This window comes from Anabas testudineus, chromosome 6 (assembly GCF_900324465.2).
Source record: "Anabas testudineus chromosome 6, fAnaTes1.2, whole genome shotgun sequence".
In the NCBI taxonomy this organism is placed as follows: domain Eukaryota; kingdom Metazoa; phylum Chordata; class Actinopteri; order Anabantiformes; family Anabantidae; genus Anabas; species Anabas testudineus.
The window spans coordinates 6,617,022-6,634,838 of NC_046615.1; the positions used below are offsets into that span (position 1 = coordinate 6,617,022).

General features: G+C 40.7%; 2 protein-coding genes across 2 annotated transcripts in view; one reads left to right on the forward strand and one right to left on the reverse strand.

Annotated features, from left to right (window-relative positions):
* The window catches only part of si:dkey-246g23.2 (solute carrier family 66 member 2), a 62,963-nt gene that overhangs the window by 40,064 nt on the left and 5,082 nt on the right, over nt 1-17,817 (forward strand). The window lies entirely within an intron of this gene.
* LOC117152861 lies at nt 8,030-11,973 on the reverse strand. Its single transcript, XM_033326009.1, has 2 exons — nt 8,202-11,973; nt 8,030-8,107 (listed from the first exon to the last, which is right to left on the reverse strand). The coding sequence occupies exon 1, from the start codon at nt 11,232-11,234 to the stop codon at nt 9,702-9,704; it is 1,533 nt and encodes a 510-aa protein (XP_033181900.1). The 5' UTR covers nt 11,235-11,973; the 3' UTR covers nt 8,030-8,107; nt 8,202-9,701.

Below are 17,817 nucleotides of genomic sequence, written 5' to 3' on the forward strand. Positions count from 1 at the left end.
ACTGACAGTCTTACTGTACTCATTTCCTGACCTGGCTTGTACATGCATTAATTAATAAACTGACTACAAGTCAGTGTGTGGCCTCTGTGTAGACTTGATGGCAATATGTCAAAGCCATACCTGTTTCATACAGTCTGTCTGAATCCTATCACACTGCTGCTCAGCCAACAAAGGCGCATGACTTCGCCTGATACATTTAAACGTACTTCATTGTATGTCTTGTTCAGAAGGGGCTCGCCTGGCCGCCTGCCATCGCCTACCCGCCTGTCTTCCTGTCCACTCATCCATCAGTTGATCATCCAACACGTCTGTCTATATATTGGCTTGTTTTAATGATGAATGAGGTGGCCTGAAATAGTCTACCTGCACTTTACATCTGTGATGTGCCACGCTGCCCCGTCGTGCTCCATTTATTAATGATAGTATGCCGTCTTGCTCTGAAGGACAGGAATGGGCACTTTTCATCCCCATTGAGTGTTCTAGACTTTAATTCATGACAATTTTAGTCAATGTCAGACTGAGCGCCTCGTTGCAGACACACTCCAGGTCTGTTCTGTGAACATTAGAAAGAACATTAGAAAGATGCATTTAAAAAAAAAAAGACTTAAAATACTTGTGCTAGACTCAATTTTCATTTTGTAAGTGTGCTGCATTTTTCTTGGCACAGATCTGACACTAAGCCTATTTCCCTTTTGAACAGACTTTCTGATCTTCAAGTTCAGTTTTTCTTTAAGTGGATTGCACATGAACAAAGGTCACAAGGTTATGTCAGAGTGTATCTGAGTTTCTCTCACTGGTTCAAAGTGGCTCAGCTGGAAAAAGATGATGTCATATATTTCTGTGCACCAATCAGGCTTTAGCAATACTTTAAACAGAATAGCTGAGTTCTTGACACTTGACCTTGTAATTAATAATAGCTCAGTAGCATTTTTTTGCAAAACTTAATTTTTTTGTGCTTAATTGGGTCGTGAATACTGAATATAGCAGAGAAATAATAAAGATATGAAAGCAGGCTTTAAGGGATTTCAGGTCACACATACAGTACATGTATATTAATGGCACACACTGTAAGGCTGCAGCTTCTAACTCAGGAGTTGCTCTGGCTGCTTATCCAAGACTCATAAACATAAAGTGTTTCACAGCTCTGTGACATTGTGATCTAATCCAACCTAAACCTTTAGCTAAACACAGGAGACACATTTGACTTTTGATCATAGCACTTAGGCGACTTCCTCGAGTGGAGCCAACACCTTGATTTAATGCAGCTTTACTAAAATTTTAAACATGATTCCCTTCCAAAATGACACCAACAGCTGTGGTTAATGGCATATTTCCAAAACTCATTCATCCTTTATTTATATAACCTTGTATAAACAATACCATCCACGTGTGTATGTTTCAAACAATCTGTGTTTCATCAATTCAACCTAATCCCTATAAGGGCAGCTTGGAAAATGGACATCAGTCATCTCTTACTGAATGAAGTCAAAGTTTCCACTGAAAGTCGCGAGAGCTTCTTAGGACTCAGCCTGGACAGGGTGTAACTACACATTAAAGGGAAAATGGCAAATAGAAAGAGATATCAAAGTCATCTTGTTGTGGGAATCTAGGCCCAGAGCAGGCAGATGGTCTTATATTAATGGGCACAGGTAAGCAGGCAGAGCAGCCCTAAAAGCTCTCCAACTGAAGAATGTGTGGAAAAGTGGAAAAGTGGTCTCTTATCTCATCATCAATACTAATAAAAACGTTCATGGCTCATTTCTAGTACGACCTGCATCAGAAGTTAACCTCTGACACCATCTTTGCTCTAAAGGTGGAGGAAAGGGCACAGAGAAGAAGAAAATGATAACTTATTTTGGGATTTTGACGACCAGATGGTCTTAAAATCCAGTGACTCTCCACACTAAAATGTAGAAGGAGAGAGCAGGAGAGGAGACAGGGCAACAAAGTAGATAGTAAAGTGGAAAACAAAATACAGAGCTGTGCTGTTTACATGATTATGGAAAATGCCAGAGTAGGAGAGGGCATGACAGGATTAGTAATGACGGATCAAGACAAAAGCACACAAAAAAAAAGGCACTAGAGGGAAAGACAGTTCAAGACAAACTCTGTGCTTTTGGGAAATGTAGCAAATCCAGATGGCTCCAGGCTTAGAGCAGTCTCGTGGCACCACAGTCCAGGACAGTCGGCCCCCGTAGGCATGTAAAGACAAGCTGGGCATTGTGGGACAGGATCAAATGCACAAGATGGATGAGTTTTTTTGCAGAGGTCACAGAGAGAACAGAGGGGGGGGGGCAGGATGGAAGAGGACAAAGTACCCAGAGGGACAAAGTGTAAAGAAAACTCAGGTATCTCTAAAAATATAGATGTTTGAGAAATTAGAGGGCAGCAAGGCCATGTTTTTCATTTGACCACCATGCACTTTGAAATCTCTTTATTGCATAATTGGATTTGGCTGCTTAACCAACAGAAGAGCAAGTGTAAGAATGGACAAGGGTCCAATATTCAGCCTGTGCTGTAGATTTTAAAAGCGAGTTCAACAAGAAATGTGAAATCACTGTATTATTACATTACAGTACATTACTTCGTATTACATTCTTGACGCTTCTCTACGCCGTGTACAGTAGAGACCTTGTGCAGCTATGTATAATGAATAAGGACTGTTGGGAACTGGTGTCTTGCTTTATGGAACAAGGGCATTAGCTGTTAGACGATAGCAGCCATCCAAGAGAGAATTATTCAGTGTGGCTCTGCAGAATCATCCTGCCTTTGACACATCTTATACTTAAAAGTTTTTTAACATTCCCTGCACCTCACAAAAAACGAGCGAGTGATGCGAGTGATTTTATGCAATGCAAAATGTATCACGGAGTTGTTCTTTTTGGTAAACATTTCCTGTTTTACGATGACTAAATGAACAGGCAGATGGTGTAGACGCCCAGTGCAGCCCCGTGCAGTGTGAGGAGGAGTGAATGACCCTGCAAGATGGGGTTCAAACCGCTCCGATGCGTGGTCTCATCTGGCCTTGCATCAGAAGCACAACAGAGATCAGAGCGCCGCATCACGAGACGTACGTTACACCACTAGCACTAACAGCTGACACAGTCTATAAATGATGCTATATGCGCTGACCTCTATATGAGTTATTAGTCTGCTCTCGTCCTGTAACTGCAGACATCGGGAACGTTTTCTATGCCTCCCTGATGATAAACAAGCTCATTTGCCCTTTCTTCACCAACTGCTCCCCTGTGAAGTGCATGTTTTCCTCTGCTTTCGTTGCCATTTCTCCATCTGAGGATCAAGCCTGCAGATGGCCAAATGTTTCTTTTTTTTACATCATCGTCTTGTATCTGTGAAGTTTCTGCCAGATTTTCTGCCTCGTATGGCGTTTGGGGTTTGTGTGGCTGAAAAACCACACACCGTGAATGCGTGCGCTCATGTTGGCGGCCGTATATATAGGCTACCTGTGGGTGTGTACATGCTGTCCATCACGACAGAGAACGCAGCGCAGCAAGTGTCATGTTACGTGGAAGGAGACATTAGTTGCTGTTGTTACAGTGGAGCCAGACGACATACCAGCCAGCCAGTAAACAGATAAGCAATGACAAAGACTCAGCTCCAGGAAAGGGAGGATGACAGTCTATACCAGCTAGTACTATAACTTTCACAGAGTGTCAACTTGGTGGTGATTGTTATGTAAGACCACTGCAGATAACATCACCAAGAAAAGAAGTTCTTCATAGAACAATTGTGCAGCGTTGACTTTAAAAGACTTTTCTTCAGAGAGAAAAATTTCATTTTACTGTTTGGGAAATTTCACACATCCCACAAAACAAGTGATTCAGGCATCTAAACAGAGCTCCAATAGCACAAGAAGTCAAGGAAAGGCAAAGGACTGAATGTTCTGCTGAGAGTGATGCAGAAGCAGCAGGAGTGGATGTTTGGGGAAAGAACAAAAGCTCAGGGTTGGACGAGTTAGAATAGGATATTTAGTGTTATTTATTTTGAAACCATTATTAGGACTGAGTCGAATTCATATGAAATAAAGCTGCCTAAACCTAACAATCTAACAAAACAATAAACACAGTTTATTTAATTAAAACCATACTGTAATCACCATTTGCAGATATTGTGCATAACAAGAATTTCAAAAAAACGTTAGCACCGGATGTAAAAGATGGTTTTTCACAATCGTTGTATAATGACATTCTTGCGTAGTGCTGTGGAGCGAATAGCAGTTTTTTGAACAATGCTGAATCAATCAATAATGAGTTACACTTACATTTACTGTGTGCTGCCGTGTAAATGCATTGTAGTGATTCAGGCGTTTCGAAGTCAGCTGACTTCTTTTCTGAGTGCCTTTTTTGATTACCCCCACTCTCCCTGCACTCTTCCTCCTCAATGACGTTAAATGACTCCATAAGTTTAGTTTAATACGGGGGGAGTGCAGTCCAAGAATGAAATATCCACCTTGTCAGCGCTCCACAGCTGGCCCCTCAATTCCAAACAGAATAACCGGCATTTTGTATCGGTTGCCCATATGGTCTCCGGCTCTGAGGTGTGTGTATGTTTGTGCGTGTAAGAGATTGCACGTCCCAGCCCCATTTGCCTCATGATTGCTTCACTGACTGCTCCCCCCACCCCCCACCCCCCCCCTCTCTGTTTACTGGTTGGCATTTAAGGTCATATATGCAGCACGCCCATATAAGCACAAATATCACACACACACCAGCTGTCCGTAGCAAAAGCATCAGTCAGAGAAGTTTCATGAAAGTCTCAGTGGTGTGTTACACAGACATTCTCCTGCCCTCGCAAAGCCGCTCACTGGTTGGGGTTATGTGGGGACTTCAAGGCTTTTTCCACTGTTGTTTTCACACATGCACTCTCACATTTCTCCCATCCCCAAACAATTAGCTCAGGATTAGATTGAGGTCAGTACCATCAACTCCGCTGAATTTCTAATTTGTGCAGCATTTGAATCAATTCCAATTCCTTTCTCCAAAGCATGTATATTTCACCCACCTCCCTCTGATTTTAATCTTCAATTTAGATTTAAATTAGGCCACCTCTAATCTGCCACTTAAATTGAACACTATTGTTGCGTCTCAGACTATTAATTGTAAGGGTTGAAGCTATTTTCTGCCTCCATGTCAGGTAATTGTAATGTTTTTTTTTTTTTTTATATGGAGAGAAGTTTATGACACGAAGGAGCTGCACTCACCACCGAGCACCATCACCAGCCCACAGACTGCTGGATAGGTGATGTAAGCTGGAGGGGCTGATGGCGGTAATGATGATGATAATGCAGGCAGAGATAAGACCATGATGAAGAAGATGACATGGGTCATAACCCTCATTGCCATCAGCACCAAGCCAATTTCTGCCCTCATTCACTTAAAGAGCAGAGAAGGCAGGCATCCTTCTGCAGTATTTCACAGCTGACGGGGTTTACACACCATTACCGACTGCCACCGACCAGTACTGAACAATGGCTCATTTGCATGTTATGGTACTGCATTAGCTTGATGATCTCAGGCTTTACAGCACATCTCAGGGCACATAGCTGATGGGGATTTAATCAAAGGTCATCTATGTGATGTGAATGCCGAGATAACATCACTTTCTACAGCACTAACTATTTTTCTGTGACTAGCAACACTAATTTACAACTCATACAAGACCATAACAGAACCCACCTTACACAAGGTAAAATGTTTAAAATGCGTTTACCCAACACCGATATCTGCTCACAATGCACTTTGGGTAGCACTGATGATTACCTCCACACCACCTGGGCCTGCAAAGTATTTCACTCCCTCTGGGCAGCTATGATAGAGAAACTGTTGTGGAAATTTTCTCTGCTCTGGTGAGTAAGGAAATGGAGACTTCTGCCGGCCGACAAGGTTTATTCTTTGCAAAGAAGGTCAATCAAACACACTAAATGGTTAGAACGAAGAAAGACCCCGGACAAAGGAAAATCAGGGCTTTTATACCTGGGGAACACCTCCCCAGGTAGGTTTCACAACCTTTTGTCATTTGTAAGTGTTGTCACTATCTTTCTGGGATGTGGGTTTGAAGGAGTTTCCCGTAGGATCTTACACCCAGGTGATAGTTCCTGAGAGACCCAGACGGCTTGATCAAAAGACAACATTTGTTTCATACTTTGGTGAGAAAACAGAAGGTTGTGTTTGAGGAAGTTAGATATCAGGAGATGCAAAGAGCTTAAATTTCCATTACAATTCCTCCCTTTTGATTATTCATTAATCATTAGATAAAAATAAAATAAAATAAAATAAAATAAAATAAAATAAAATAAAATAAAAAAAAAAAATAAAATAAAATAAAATAAATAAAAATAAAATAATAATATGAGTCGTTAACCATTAGACAATGACGGAATAAAAAATAAATAATAATAATAATAAAAAAAAATAGTAGTAGAAATAAGATAATACAAAGCAAAGATGCTTGGCCGTTAGTCAACAATAACAGAAAAGAGAAGAAAGAAGAAGAAAAAAAAAAAAAAAAAAAAAAAAGTAAAATAGAAAAATAGTCACAACTGAGATGATAACAACAACAGAAAAAAAAAAAACTTATAATAAATAAAATAATATGAGTTGAAAAAAAAAGAATTTCTATTACCATTAGACAATGATGGAAAAAACGGAACAGAAAAGAAGAGTAGTAGAAATAAAATACAAAGCAAAGATACTTGATCAGCAGTAACAGAAAAGAAAAAAAAACAAAAACAAAAAACAAAACAAAACAAAACAAAACAAAACAAAACAAAACAAAACAAAACAAAAACAAAACAAAAACAAAAACAAAAAGATTAAAATAATGTAAAATAAAAGAAATAATAAAAAGAAAAATAGTAATAATCACAACTGAATTATCTAACACATTCATTTCCCTGGATTTTAAAATGTATCATCATGGCAGTTGTTTAAGAGAAAATGGAAAAGAGGGATTGTTTACAGAATGTCATCATCAGAGTCCGAATCTGAGCTGGAGTAATGATATGGATCAAGAATGTGAAACAAAGCTGAATTTTGGTCGGCATCATTAGTGTTTGCATTGTGTCCTCTTGTCAGAATGACAGTTTTGGCAGGTGTGTAGGTGTAGGTGTCAGTAGAAAGTCAGTGGTGCATTGTGTAGTTCTGTGGAGATGTTTTGGGTTCTCAGTCCTGCACTTCCGGTTGGTGTATGTTGAATGTACAGATTGGTTCCTCGTGTCCTCTCTTCTTGTGCTTTGCCATCCTCGCTCTGTCCTTCCTCGCGTTGTCGGTCCTCGCGTTGACGGTTCGCCTGTTGCCGGTTCTCCCGTTGCCGGTTCTCCCGTTGCCGGTTCTGACGTTGACGTTCTCCCGTTGATGTTCTGACGTTGACGTTCTCCCGTTGGCGGTTCTCCTGTTGGTGTTCCTCCCATTGTCGGTCCTCTCGTTGTCAGCTGAGTTCCTCTGTTGGCTCAGCTCACGTTGACAGCTGAGTTCTGCAGGCAGCGTGTATCCATGTAGATCTCTCTGCGATCTTCATAGCAGTGTGTGTTGTCAGGAGCACCTGGAATGGGCCTCGCCAGCATTTGGAGTGTCAGCCTTTTCTTCTGAGGTCCTTTGTCACCACCCAGTTCCCTGGTTGGAGGTCATGGAGTGATGTGGAAGCTGGTGGTGGAAGGGCTGACTTCATCTGTTGAGAGACTGTGTTGTGTGTAGCACAAAACCATGCATGATTGACAGAACTTCTGAGCCTGAACTGAGCCTGAACTGAGCCTGAACTGAGCCTGAACTAAAAAGCCTTTGGTGAACCAGTGTTGAGTTATGGCGTCCAATATTCCCCCCTTTTGACACATGGTTCAGCCCATGTGTCAGTTTTGTAAAGTGAGGAAAGAAATAGTTAGACAGGTCATGTTTGTTATCAGGTCCCCACCACACTGCCTCTGTCTGTGTGGCACCACAGCGATTCCACAACAGATTCTCTTGTTGTGTGGCAAAGGACTGTATTGCTGTAAGAGAGGTGGGTAAAGAGAGATTGGGGTTGAAATAAATACAGGATTGAAGATGAAAGGTTGGAGAGCAGTTCTTTGCAGTGGCATCAGCTTTTGCATTTCCTAGAGAGAAAGAGTCTGAGTTGTTAGAGTGAGCCAGGCATTTACAAACAGCAATCGATTTTGGGCGTAGCACGGCATCTAACAGAGCCACAACCTTGTCATGGTGGTTAGTGGGTGTTCCATCAGATTTCAGTAACTGTCTGTGTTTACATAAAGTGCCGAAATCATATACGACACCAAATGCATATGTAGATTCAGTGTAGATGGTTGATCTTTGTTGCTAGCTAGTCTGTCAATGCTATCAGTTCTGCAGCTTGTGCAGAATAGTAAATCTGAGACAAGAGTCTCATGGTTAGTGACAACAGCAAATCCAACTCTGTTGTGATCTGTTTGTGGTCACGCGAGGTAGAGTCATCTGCAAAAAGAAAGTCAGGGTTAGTTAGGGGTGTGTTTTGCAGATCTGGCCTTGGGGAGGAAACCTGTTGGAAGACAGCAACACAATTATGTTCTTGTTCATTATCTAGAATGGGGAAAAGGTTGGTAGGATTTTGGAAGATTCTGAATTGCATCTGCTCTTTTTGGTGAAAGAGTTTTCCCTGCAGAAGTGATGACATGACCTAGGAAAACAACTTTTCCCTGGACAAATTGAACTTTTAGACAAGCTGGCTTTGTGACCCTTTTTAGCCAGATGCTTCAGGAGTTTGACTGTTTGCTTCACACTGCTCTTTCGTTGGATTGCATATTATGAGGTCATCAATATATATTTTACTGACAGCCCACAGTGTCTTGGGGACTTCCTATAGGGTTGTAATAGTTAGGTTAGTTTGTAGTTAGTTAGGTAAGTTGTTATTCATGCAAAAGGAAAAAGATTAAGAAGAAAAAAAAAATAAAATGTTAGAAGCGCTTTTTTTGGTACCAGCTGGATTGTTGTTGTTGAGTGTGCACAAAATATGTCAAACTTTTAATATATCACTGCAATTTTGGTGAAAATAAAATCGATTAATCCGCTGTTCTGATGTGTGAATACATGTTCGTCAGAGCTTTCCCTCAACCAACTTTCTCATATGGCTCATCAGGTCCTGGTGGCACATGAGAGGTGCAACGCACATCCTCTGGTGCCATGAAGTCTGTTGCAGCCGTTGAAGCTAGTGTCCTTGTTTCTGTAAAGAACTCAGAAGAGATCGTTGTTGTTTGCAACTTCCATTGATATGTATGTGTCAGGTCTGGGGTATGGTGAACAAAGGAGTGTGAACAATTTGGTTCCAGATCAGATAGCCTGTGGACTTTGACACTGTCTGGGGTTGAGATCAAACAGAGGCCTAATTTGCACATCAGGTCTTTGTCCTTCTTACTTCAGAGAGTAGGAAGGCATGTTTAAAATTTGTAAAGATTTATCCACACCTTTGAGTGGAAGGGGGATGTTCTCTCTAACTGTTTGCCCTGATGAATCAACAGAGTACATATATTTTACACTTAATGTGGGCAGATGTATACTGAATATATGTTAGAGTAATAACAGTTGTTTGAGATCTCAGTGGATTGTGTATTCTTGTGTTCAGTATGTGTGTGTGGGTGCAGTACCGTCCTTTTGTCTCATGAGTTGGTTTGGCTTGTCAGCAGGAATCCATTCCTCTCCGACAACCCTCATCCTCTGTCAATCCGACTTGTCTTCCGGTGCTGCTGTGGTATACCTGTGACAATCACGTTTCCAATGTCCATGTTGGCCACAGAGGTGACAAATATCATTTGAGGGTTTTATTCTCCAGTTCTTGTGGTGACTGCGATTATTCCTTCTACGATCATAGCTTGATTGTCTCTGTTCTCTGACTGTGTTATACATGGTTATTGCTGCCAAATGAAGCTCCTTCTGGTTTGTCTCTTCTTTTATCTTTTTCCTTGTGAGTGTTTGGTTATAGGCATGTATGGCATGTCTACGAAGCTCAGACAGGCGTGCGTCATTCCATCCAATGCAGGAACTCTTAACAGCTGAGGAAATGTCTGGTTGTAGTCCATTTAAAAAGTAATTGCAGAGATGAATTTCCCACACATCTGGAGTGTTGCCTACCTCTTCAGGCAGTTGAATGCCGCTGTTGGTGTTGAATACTTCTGTCAGGCGAGTGAGAAATTCATCAGGATTTTCGTCATCCTTTTGTTTGCAGGCCGTGATTTTTTCCATGTTAACTTTTACAGGAAAGGCATGAGTGAATGCATCACAAAGATGACGGACAGCATCTCTGTATTGGGCATTAGATTCATCCTCCCAGGTGATGTGTTTGCATCGGACGTCAATATATGGGAATTTGCGAGATATTTTTTGCCAGTCAGTGGGTTTCATCTTGGTGATCAAGAGTCTCTTTAGTTCATTCATTGTGGGTTTAAATTCTTGACAAAATGTGAGGAGTTGTTCAGTAAATATTTTTCCTGATGTTGTGGGGTTGGGTAGATGTTGTGAGGCTGCTGTGATGTCAGCAGAAGTCCATGGACGAAAAACTAAAGTTGCGCCTTCTGGTCCAGATACTTCAACCATGGGCATGTTGAAGGCTGCATTTTGGTTGGGATGGCGCAGTCTATGTGCAATTGGAGAAGATGTGGTCGTCGAGTTTTGTGGTGGACCAGGTATTTCAGGATGAGCTGCTTCAGAATCTGTACTTTGTTGTGGTGTAGTGGAATCTCTTTCTTGTCTTCTGAGTGTTGTGGGGTTGTATGGTGGTGGAGCTGAAGAAGGAAGGGTTGGGTTGCCGTCGAGGTCTGGATCCAGCTTCAAAGCCGACAACTCTGGAAACAAAGAAGAGGAGATCTGCGAGTCTGGTGTTCTTTGTGTATTTAAATTCTGCTTTACTTGAGTTTCAGTTTTTTCTTGTGAAAAGGGTAGTTGTTTCTGCATTGTTTTCCTATTCCGGGTCTCTGCTTCCCCTTTCCACATCTGAAAACATTCTTTTTGCATTTCCATTATTTCTAATTTTTTAACAGCAATATTCTTTTTTCTTCTCATTTGTTGCTCTTTTCCTTTTAGTTTTTCTTCTAATTGTGCTATGTTTTTGAGACTGAGGGATCCCCCTATTGGAAATCCAAACTCAGCTGTCCAGACATTTAAAAATTTTAAGCTTTTATCCCCATATTTCTTTCTCATAACATCCACAATCGGTCCCTCCGGAGACTCACGCTCCCCGGAAAACGTACTCCCCATCTCAAATGTGGAGGCCACGCGCGACAACTACGATACAGACGTCTCTATAAAGACCACTCTGTTAGGCACAAGTGATAAAAGCCGGTATTTCGTTTAAGGAACAAATGCTAAGACCCTTATTTTCGTTATTTTGTTTGCTTGCCTTGTTTGCTTTAGATAAAAGCGTCTGCTAAATGAGTAAATGTAAGAAAAAACAGCTATTTAAATCTTATCGTTTTATGGTACAACTAAACCGATAGAACTCGCTTTGGATAAAAGCGTCTACTAAATCAATAAATGTAAATGTGAAAAAACAGCTATTAAACCTTCTATATTGTTTTATGGTACAAGTAATCTCTTGAAACAGATAAAAGTCACTTTGGGTAAAAGCGTATCGCAGATATTATAGCGATACAAAGTTGTGGCATGTGATGAAATGCCCGTCTCCAAATTGACTAAATGTAAATGTAAATGTAGAACCTTATATTTCGTTTAAGGAACAAATAATAAGACCTGTTATTTCGTTTAATGGTACAAATAATAAAACCGACTCAATTATGGATAATAAGAGAAAGGAAATATTACATCAATTTAACCCCAAATTTAAAAATTTAAAAGTCAATATTTCAGTGCTCACCAGATGAATTTCGCTAAATTGCGTTCTTGGAATCCCAGCGGCAACGATCTGGGGCGACTGCGGTCAGTCCTCCCTTCTCAGAAGGGTTTGAGGTTTGGAGGCTGGAAAACCTTTCTTCCAGGATGGCCTTTCGCTGTCCGCGTTCCGTCCCAGACGGCTGCTCGTGGGATCCCACTTCTGACACCAAACTGTTGTGGAAATTTTCTCTGCTCTGGTGAGTAAGGAAATGGAGACTTCTGCCGGCCGACAAGGTTTATTCTTTGCAAAGAAGGTCAATCAAACACACTAAATGGTTAGAACGAAGAAAGACCCCGGACAAAGGAAAATCAGGGCTTTTATACCTGGGGAACACCTCCCCAGGTAGGTTTCACAACCTTTTGTCATTTGTAAGTGTTGTCACTATCTTTCTGGGATGTGGGTTTGAAGGAGTTTCCCGTAGGATCTTACACCCAGGTGATAGTTCCTGAGAGACCCAGACGGCTTGATCAAAAGACAACATTTGTTTCATACTTTGGTGAGAAAACAGAAGGTTGTGTTTGAGGAAGTTAGATATCAGGAGATGCAAAGAGCTTAAATTTCCATTACAAAACTATCCACCATCCTAAGCTGCAGAATCCATACATCCCCATATATATATATATATTCAATATATAAGTTACAAGCTGGAAATTAAAAGTGGTTGCACTACACACTAATTAAACTAATCCTGGAATTAAAGATTCTCGCTGCATAATGAGGAGATGGATATTGCAAAGCTTATAAACGACTACATTTAAAATATCAAATCCTTGGAAGTGTCAGTGTCAAAGCATTTAATCCTTTAAGGTCAGTATGGGTTAGTTTTGAATTCTTTGATGCTGACAACCATTGACCATCATTTAAAAGGGAGGTATATTAAAAGACTAGTGAAAACCTTTGATGAGCTTGTGTAATTACAGTGTCCATTTTGACAGACAAAATAAATAAATATATATAAAATATATAATTCATTAATTACAAACTAATGGTTTGCAGAACAGTTTCAAAAATGAAGTAGTGTGAATGAACAGCTAGCGCACAGTATATTAGTTATACTTACAGTAACTGTGTGCACATCATCAGGTGCACCGTCCTCTGGTGACTAGCTAGATAGCACTGGGTTTCTGTTACCTACTACTAGTTATACATAATATGGTTCTTTAATAAATATAAGGTCATCATACATTTTGTTTTGCAGGTATTTGAAATGCTCTGCATGCAGGTTTGTCTGAATGTGGAGCTCCGTCATCTTCTTAGTGATGGAAAATGTCACAAAATGATCCATTATTGGTTACAGCGGTTGAACTGAAAGTGAGTGATCTTTGTGTGTGTAGCCAGGATGCCAGCTCCTTTTCAGCAGCAGACAGGCCAGTCACAGGTGTAAGTGATAACATTACCAGTGGCTGCAGTCCATGCATCAGTTTCAGGGTGTCTGATGACCAGGACACTTACAGTGTTGTATAGTATTGGTTCCACTTGTGCTCTTTTTGTAATAACAAGGAAAAATGATATTGCATATTGCAAATGCCAATAGATGCAAGTTACTGTATGGTTAGAACCTTATGTTAACCTAAACTTAACCCCTCAAGTTACTGAAAAATCACTGAAGCTCCTGCCTACAATGAGTTTGCTGTGTATTCCTACTTTCTCTGTAGGAAAGCTAAAATCCAAGCCCAGATTTTGGCAATGCTCACGAGATTCAAGGGCAGCGGTGTCCTGCCTGGCCTCACCCTGAGGGAGATAACGGATGGTTGGAAGGTGAAAGGACGGAGAAGCAGATGAGAGGGGGGGAGGAGGGGGAGTCAATGGTAGGGGAGGAGGGTGAATGTGATTTTTAAGGACAGGCTACATGATAAGTATGGGAGGATGATGGGAGGAGATGGAAAAGATGTTGAAAATGAGTTTAAGGCTATAAACAGGAGAGTAAGGATAGTTAGTATGCATGTTTGAGCTGTCTCCTTGTACGTGTCTTCCTTCTCATTATTCCTCACTGTGAGCTGGAATGAAAAAAGGTGATGACAGTCTGCTGGTGATAAGGACCCCTCCATCAGAATAAATGTTTATTCTGGCAATATGAGGACAGAATAACAAATGTCTTGTATACCACAGCTGTGCAGTTGGTAAAGCCTTTAATACCACTGTTTCAACCTCAATCACACATTTCTTTCATAACATTAAACACACCTCCATAGTATGGACGGCTGCCACAGTTCATGTTTCCAGAACCGTGCTTACAGGAGGTCCTTTTAACTATGATATGTACTATATAAATAATTATTTACAATAATGTAGATGTAATGTAAGTGATTGACCTCAGATGTGCTACAGAGAAGTGAGAAAGTTTCTAAAAAGGATTTGTCAAATTTCTCAGCTGTTTGTTGGCAGTCAAGGGAACTTGCCTAACAATCCAGTTTAACCTGAGCATGAACAGATGTTTATGAAATGGGATCTCTTATCAAGGACCCCAGTAGGTTTATGACATAACCAGAGGTCAGAGCATCATTTAACATTAATCATCAATCATTCCTCCTTAGGAATGTTAACCCAGCTTTTGGCCCATGTTTATTTTGTACCATATACCCTTCAGGGGTCTTAGGAAAACTGTGCACCCCCATCAGCATGACGCTGTAAATGTAATATAATGTAAATCAGTCTTATCAAACCTCCTTTTTTGGAATTTGTTTAAAATCAATATCCCTTTATGTAATGACTCGGAAACCTTTAAATCATACATCATATCAGAGAGAGGAGATGAAAATGAAACTTTTAGCTAACTCTGGCTCATTAAAAATCACTGATAATTAAAAACATCTTCCTCCAATTTGCAAATCTGTCAAGCAACATTCATCACTGTGATGTGCAAAATCTCACTACTGTACATTAAGTATCCTGGAGAGAGCAGGTCGTCACTTTGCTCACTTTTGACTCCTACTGTAAATGCAAATACTATTTCTGGTTGGGAGTTAGATAGTTCAACTCCTTTAGATCCGTTTTCTGAGACATGACTGGGAATGAGACGGTAAGCTGAGAATGCTTCAATTTTTAAGAGCAACGTGAGAACTGAAACTGAGACAAAGAAAGCTAAATGAGATGTCAAGGAAATACGGGGAAGAGATGGCATGGATGAAAATGAGACAAGGATTAAACAAGACAGGCCGAGGAGACGGATAAAGACAGAGAAAATGTTAAGGTATAAGGCAGAAATGGTGGAGTATGGTGTAGAATATTTTCTTCTATTTCATTAACACTTTCAAGTGGATCATTTGAGAACAGTTTAACTTACTAAGATACACATCTGGTATTAAACGGAGACCAGTAGGAGGGAGGTAAACATGTCTAAATTGAAAGGCTATCAGCAAGGCCATGCTCTGCTCTGACTGTACCATCACTTTGATTTACAGTGGACCACACAGGAAAGTGGCTTTTTGCTGTTGTTATCCGTGGTGCTCTCAGCGAAAGCAGAAGAGTCTCTTAATGAAGAGAGCATGGCAAATGTAGACCTGTGTACAGAAGAGTTCTGCACTCTAAAACACACGGGCCCTGATTCACTAAGATCCCAACTAGCGAGTACTAACTTACACGCACAATCTTTTCTGGCATTGCATGTCTGTGGTCCCAATGTGTGTTTGTCAAAGAGAAAAATGAATTGTTGATGATGATGATGATGATGATGATGAGCTGTAATTAATAAAAGCTCAGCCCCAAATGCTCAGTCTTTGGTTGACGGGGGCAGAGTAACTCATTTAGGGATTATGGTCCATGAATGCCCCCCTATTGTGCTATAGTTTATAGATCACCCATCATCTCCCCAAAAACTTTAGTGCAGTTCGTCCACTGTAGCGCCCCCTATAGGAAAAAGCTGAAACAGAAAGAAGAGGAGTATGTTTGTTCCCACTCCACCTCCACTGAGGACTTCTCAGACATCCAGTTAGATTTAGACAAATTTCCTTGAAGCAAAGCTATTTATTACATTTATATTTACATTTATAACAGCAGCAAACTCTGGACTCTAGGTTCCAAATATAACTAGAAATACATGTTCCCATCTTAGAAATGTTTCCCATGGACAACAACAAAGTCATGCACACACCTTTTTTCAATCAAGACCTTTCCCTAACCTTAACCATACCTTAATTTCCATGCATAGATACTGTGGTACAGAACACTGGTGTGGGATGTAAAATAAACAAATCAATAAATAAAATCACACATAGTTTAAGGCTTTGGAAAAACAACATGTTCTTTTCTAGTAGAGTTGGTTTAAACCGATTTTCAATCTCTCTTTTTATGTCTCCAGCCATTCAAAAGTCATTTTATGTTTCATAAATGCACAATAGTTTACGGAAAACAAAGTCCTCTCCAGCACAGCTCACAAAATCCCACAGATCCCACAGGGGATGCCCACTGCATCTTCTTTCTGCTGGTAAACAAGTCCTCGACCTTTTTCCACTCTCACATCCTTCGTGTGACTTATCTGCCCACATGGGCAGCTTGCACGGTTGCACGTGCAGACACACACACACACACATACGTAAAACTCTCGCTGTGTTTCTTTTTTTTTCTCACTCACTGTCTCTGTTGCTTTCAGATATATGGCACAGAGAAAGAAAGAGAGGGCGACTGAACTGGAGAGAGTAGACTTCTCTCCTCCCACACACCTAGCTTTCTAAAACAGGCTCCTCTCCTCTTCTCTGCAGTATCATTGCAAGCCTTTATGGACCTCTTGTTCCCAGTGTGAATTATTAACTATCACTTTACAAGCCCAGACAGGCTAGTGGAGAAGAGAGCGTCTCTCAAACACTCGGCTTAAAAGAAGAGAACTTCACTTTTGTTTTTAGCAGTGTGCCCTTCTCAGTTTGCAATCAGCCAAGCAAACACTTGTGGAAAATCTGCGGTGTGTTGGCGAGGTGGAGTAGTCTGCCTGCTTCTCTGTTGTCCTCTCCCGAACTCCTGATTTTACATGTGCAGCAGTCAGGGCCATTTCTCAGCCATGTCTTGGAGTGAGTAAGGAATACTATGTGAGAAGAAACCTGATTTCAGACGATAGAAGAGACTAAAATCGATACGAATGATGCCAGATGTGTGTGTTTTTTCACCTGTGTGAGTTTGTGCATGAGTGCAGTAGCAGGGATAATCCAGTTACCGTTACATTTCTTTAAAGCATCGAGCTCTGATGTCATTACGTTTCTCCAGCCACAGAGTCTCCGCACGGGGAGGATTAGCTTGAATGGCTTTGTGATCTTCTTTACTGCTTTCTTTCATGCTGTTTTAGCACAGACTTCCCAGTGCTTGATAGTAGGACGCCCAGCTCGATGCTCACTGTAACCACAGCAAATGGGGCGTTGTCCAAAAAATCACAGAGACATCACTGAAAAGCCAGTTTCATGGAAATGAGAACACGTGAGTACAACTAGCTTGAGAAATAGTCATAGCGATGAGGTTATTCACATATTTACTGTATGTCAAATAAAGCCTCTGATCATTGTTACACATTTTGTGAAGCGACCCTTTAATAAGTGTGAGACATGTTTATAATAATTGCATGTAGATTTAACTTCATCACCACGTGTTGCAGAAAATGCTGAAAAAAAATGCTATTAAATAATATGTGGAAATGATTTTTAACTTATCTCTTGTGTTTCGGACAAAGTAAATAATAGTTCATGTCCATTTAGACGATATATTTTGATATAGATACCTGTTCAAAGGCACAGTGAACATCTTTTTATTTATTTATTTTTTTTTTCTCACTCATTCAGTGTGTTTGTGCTTTATTTCTTCTGTAGTTCCCATCGGGCACTGCTTACTTCTGCCTCAGGCTAGATGCTTATTCAAGGTAGTCAGCTCATCATGTTGAGTGACAATCGCTGGGGCATAAACTTGACCATCTGAGGAGGAGGAGGTTAGGACTAAATATATTTTCTTCCTGAAAGTGAAAAGTTGCAAATC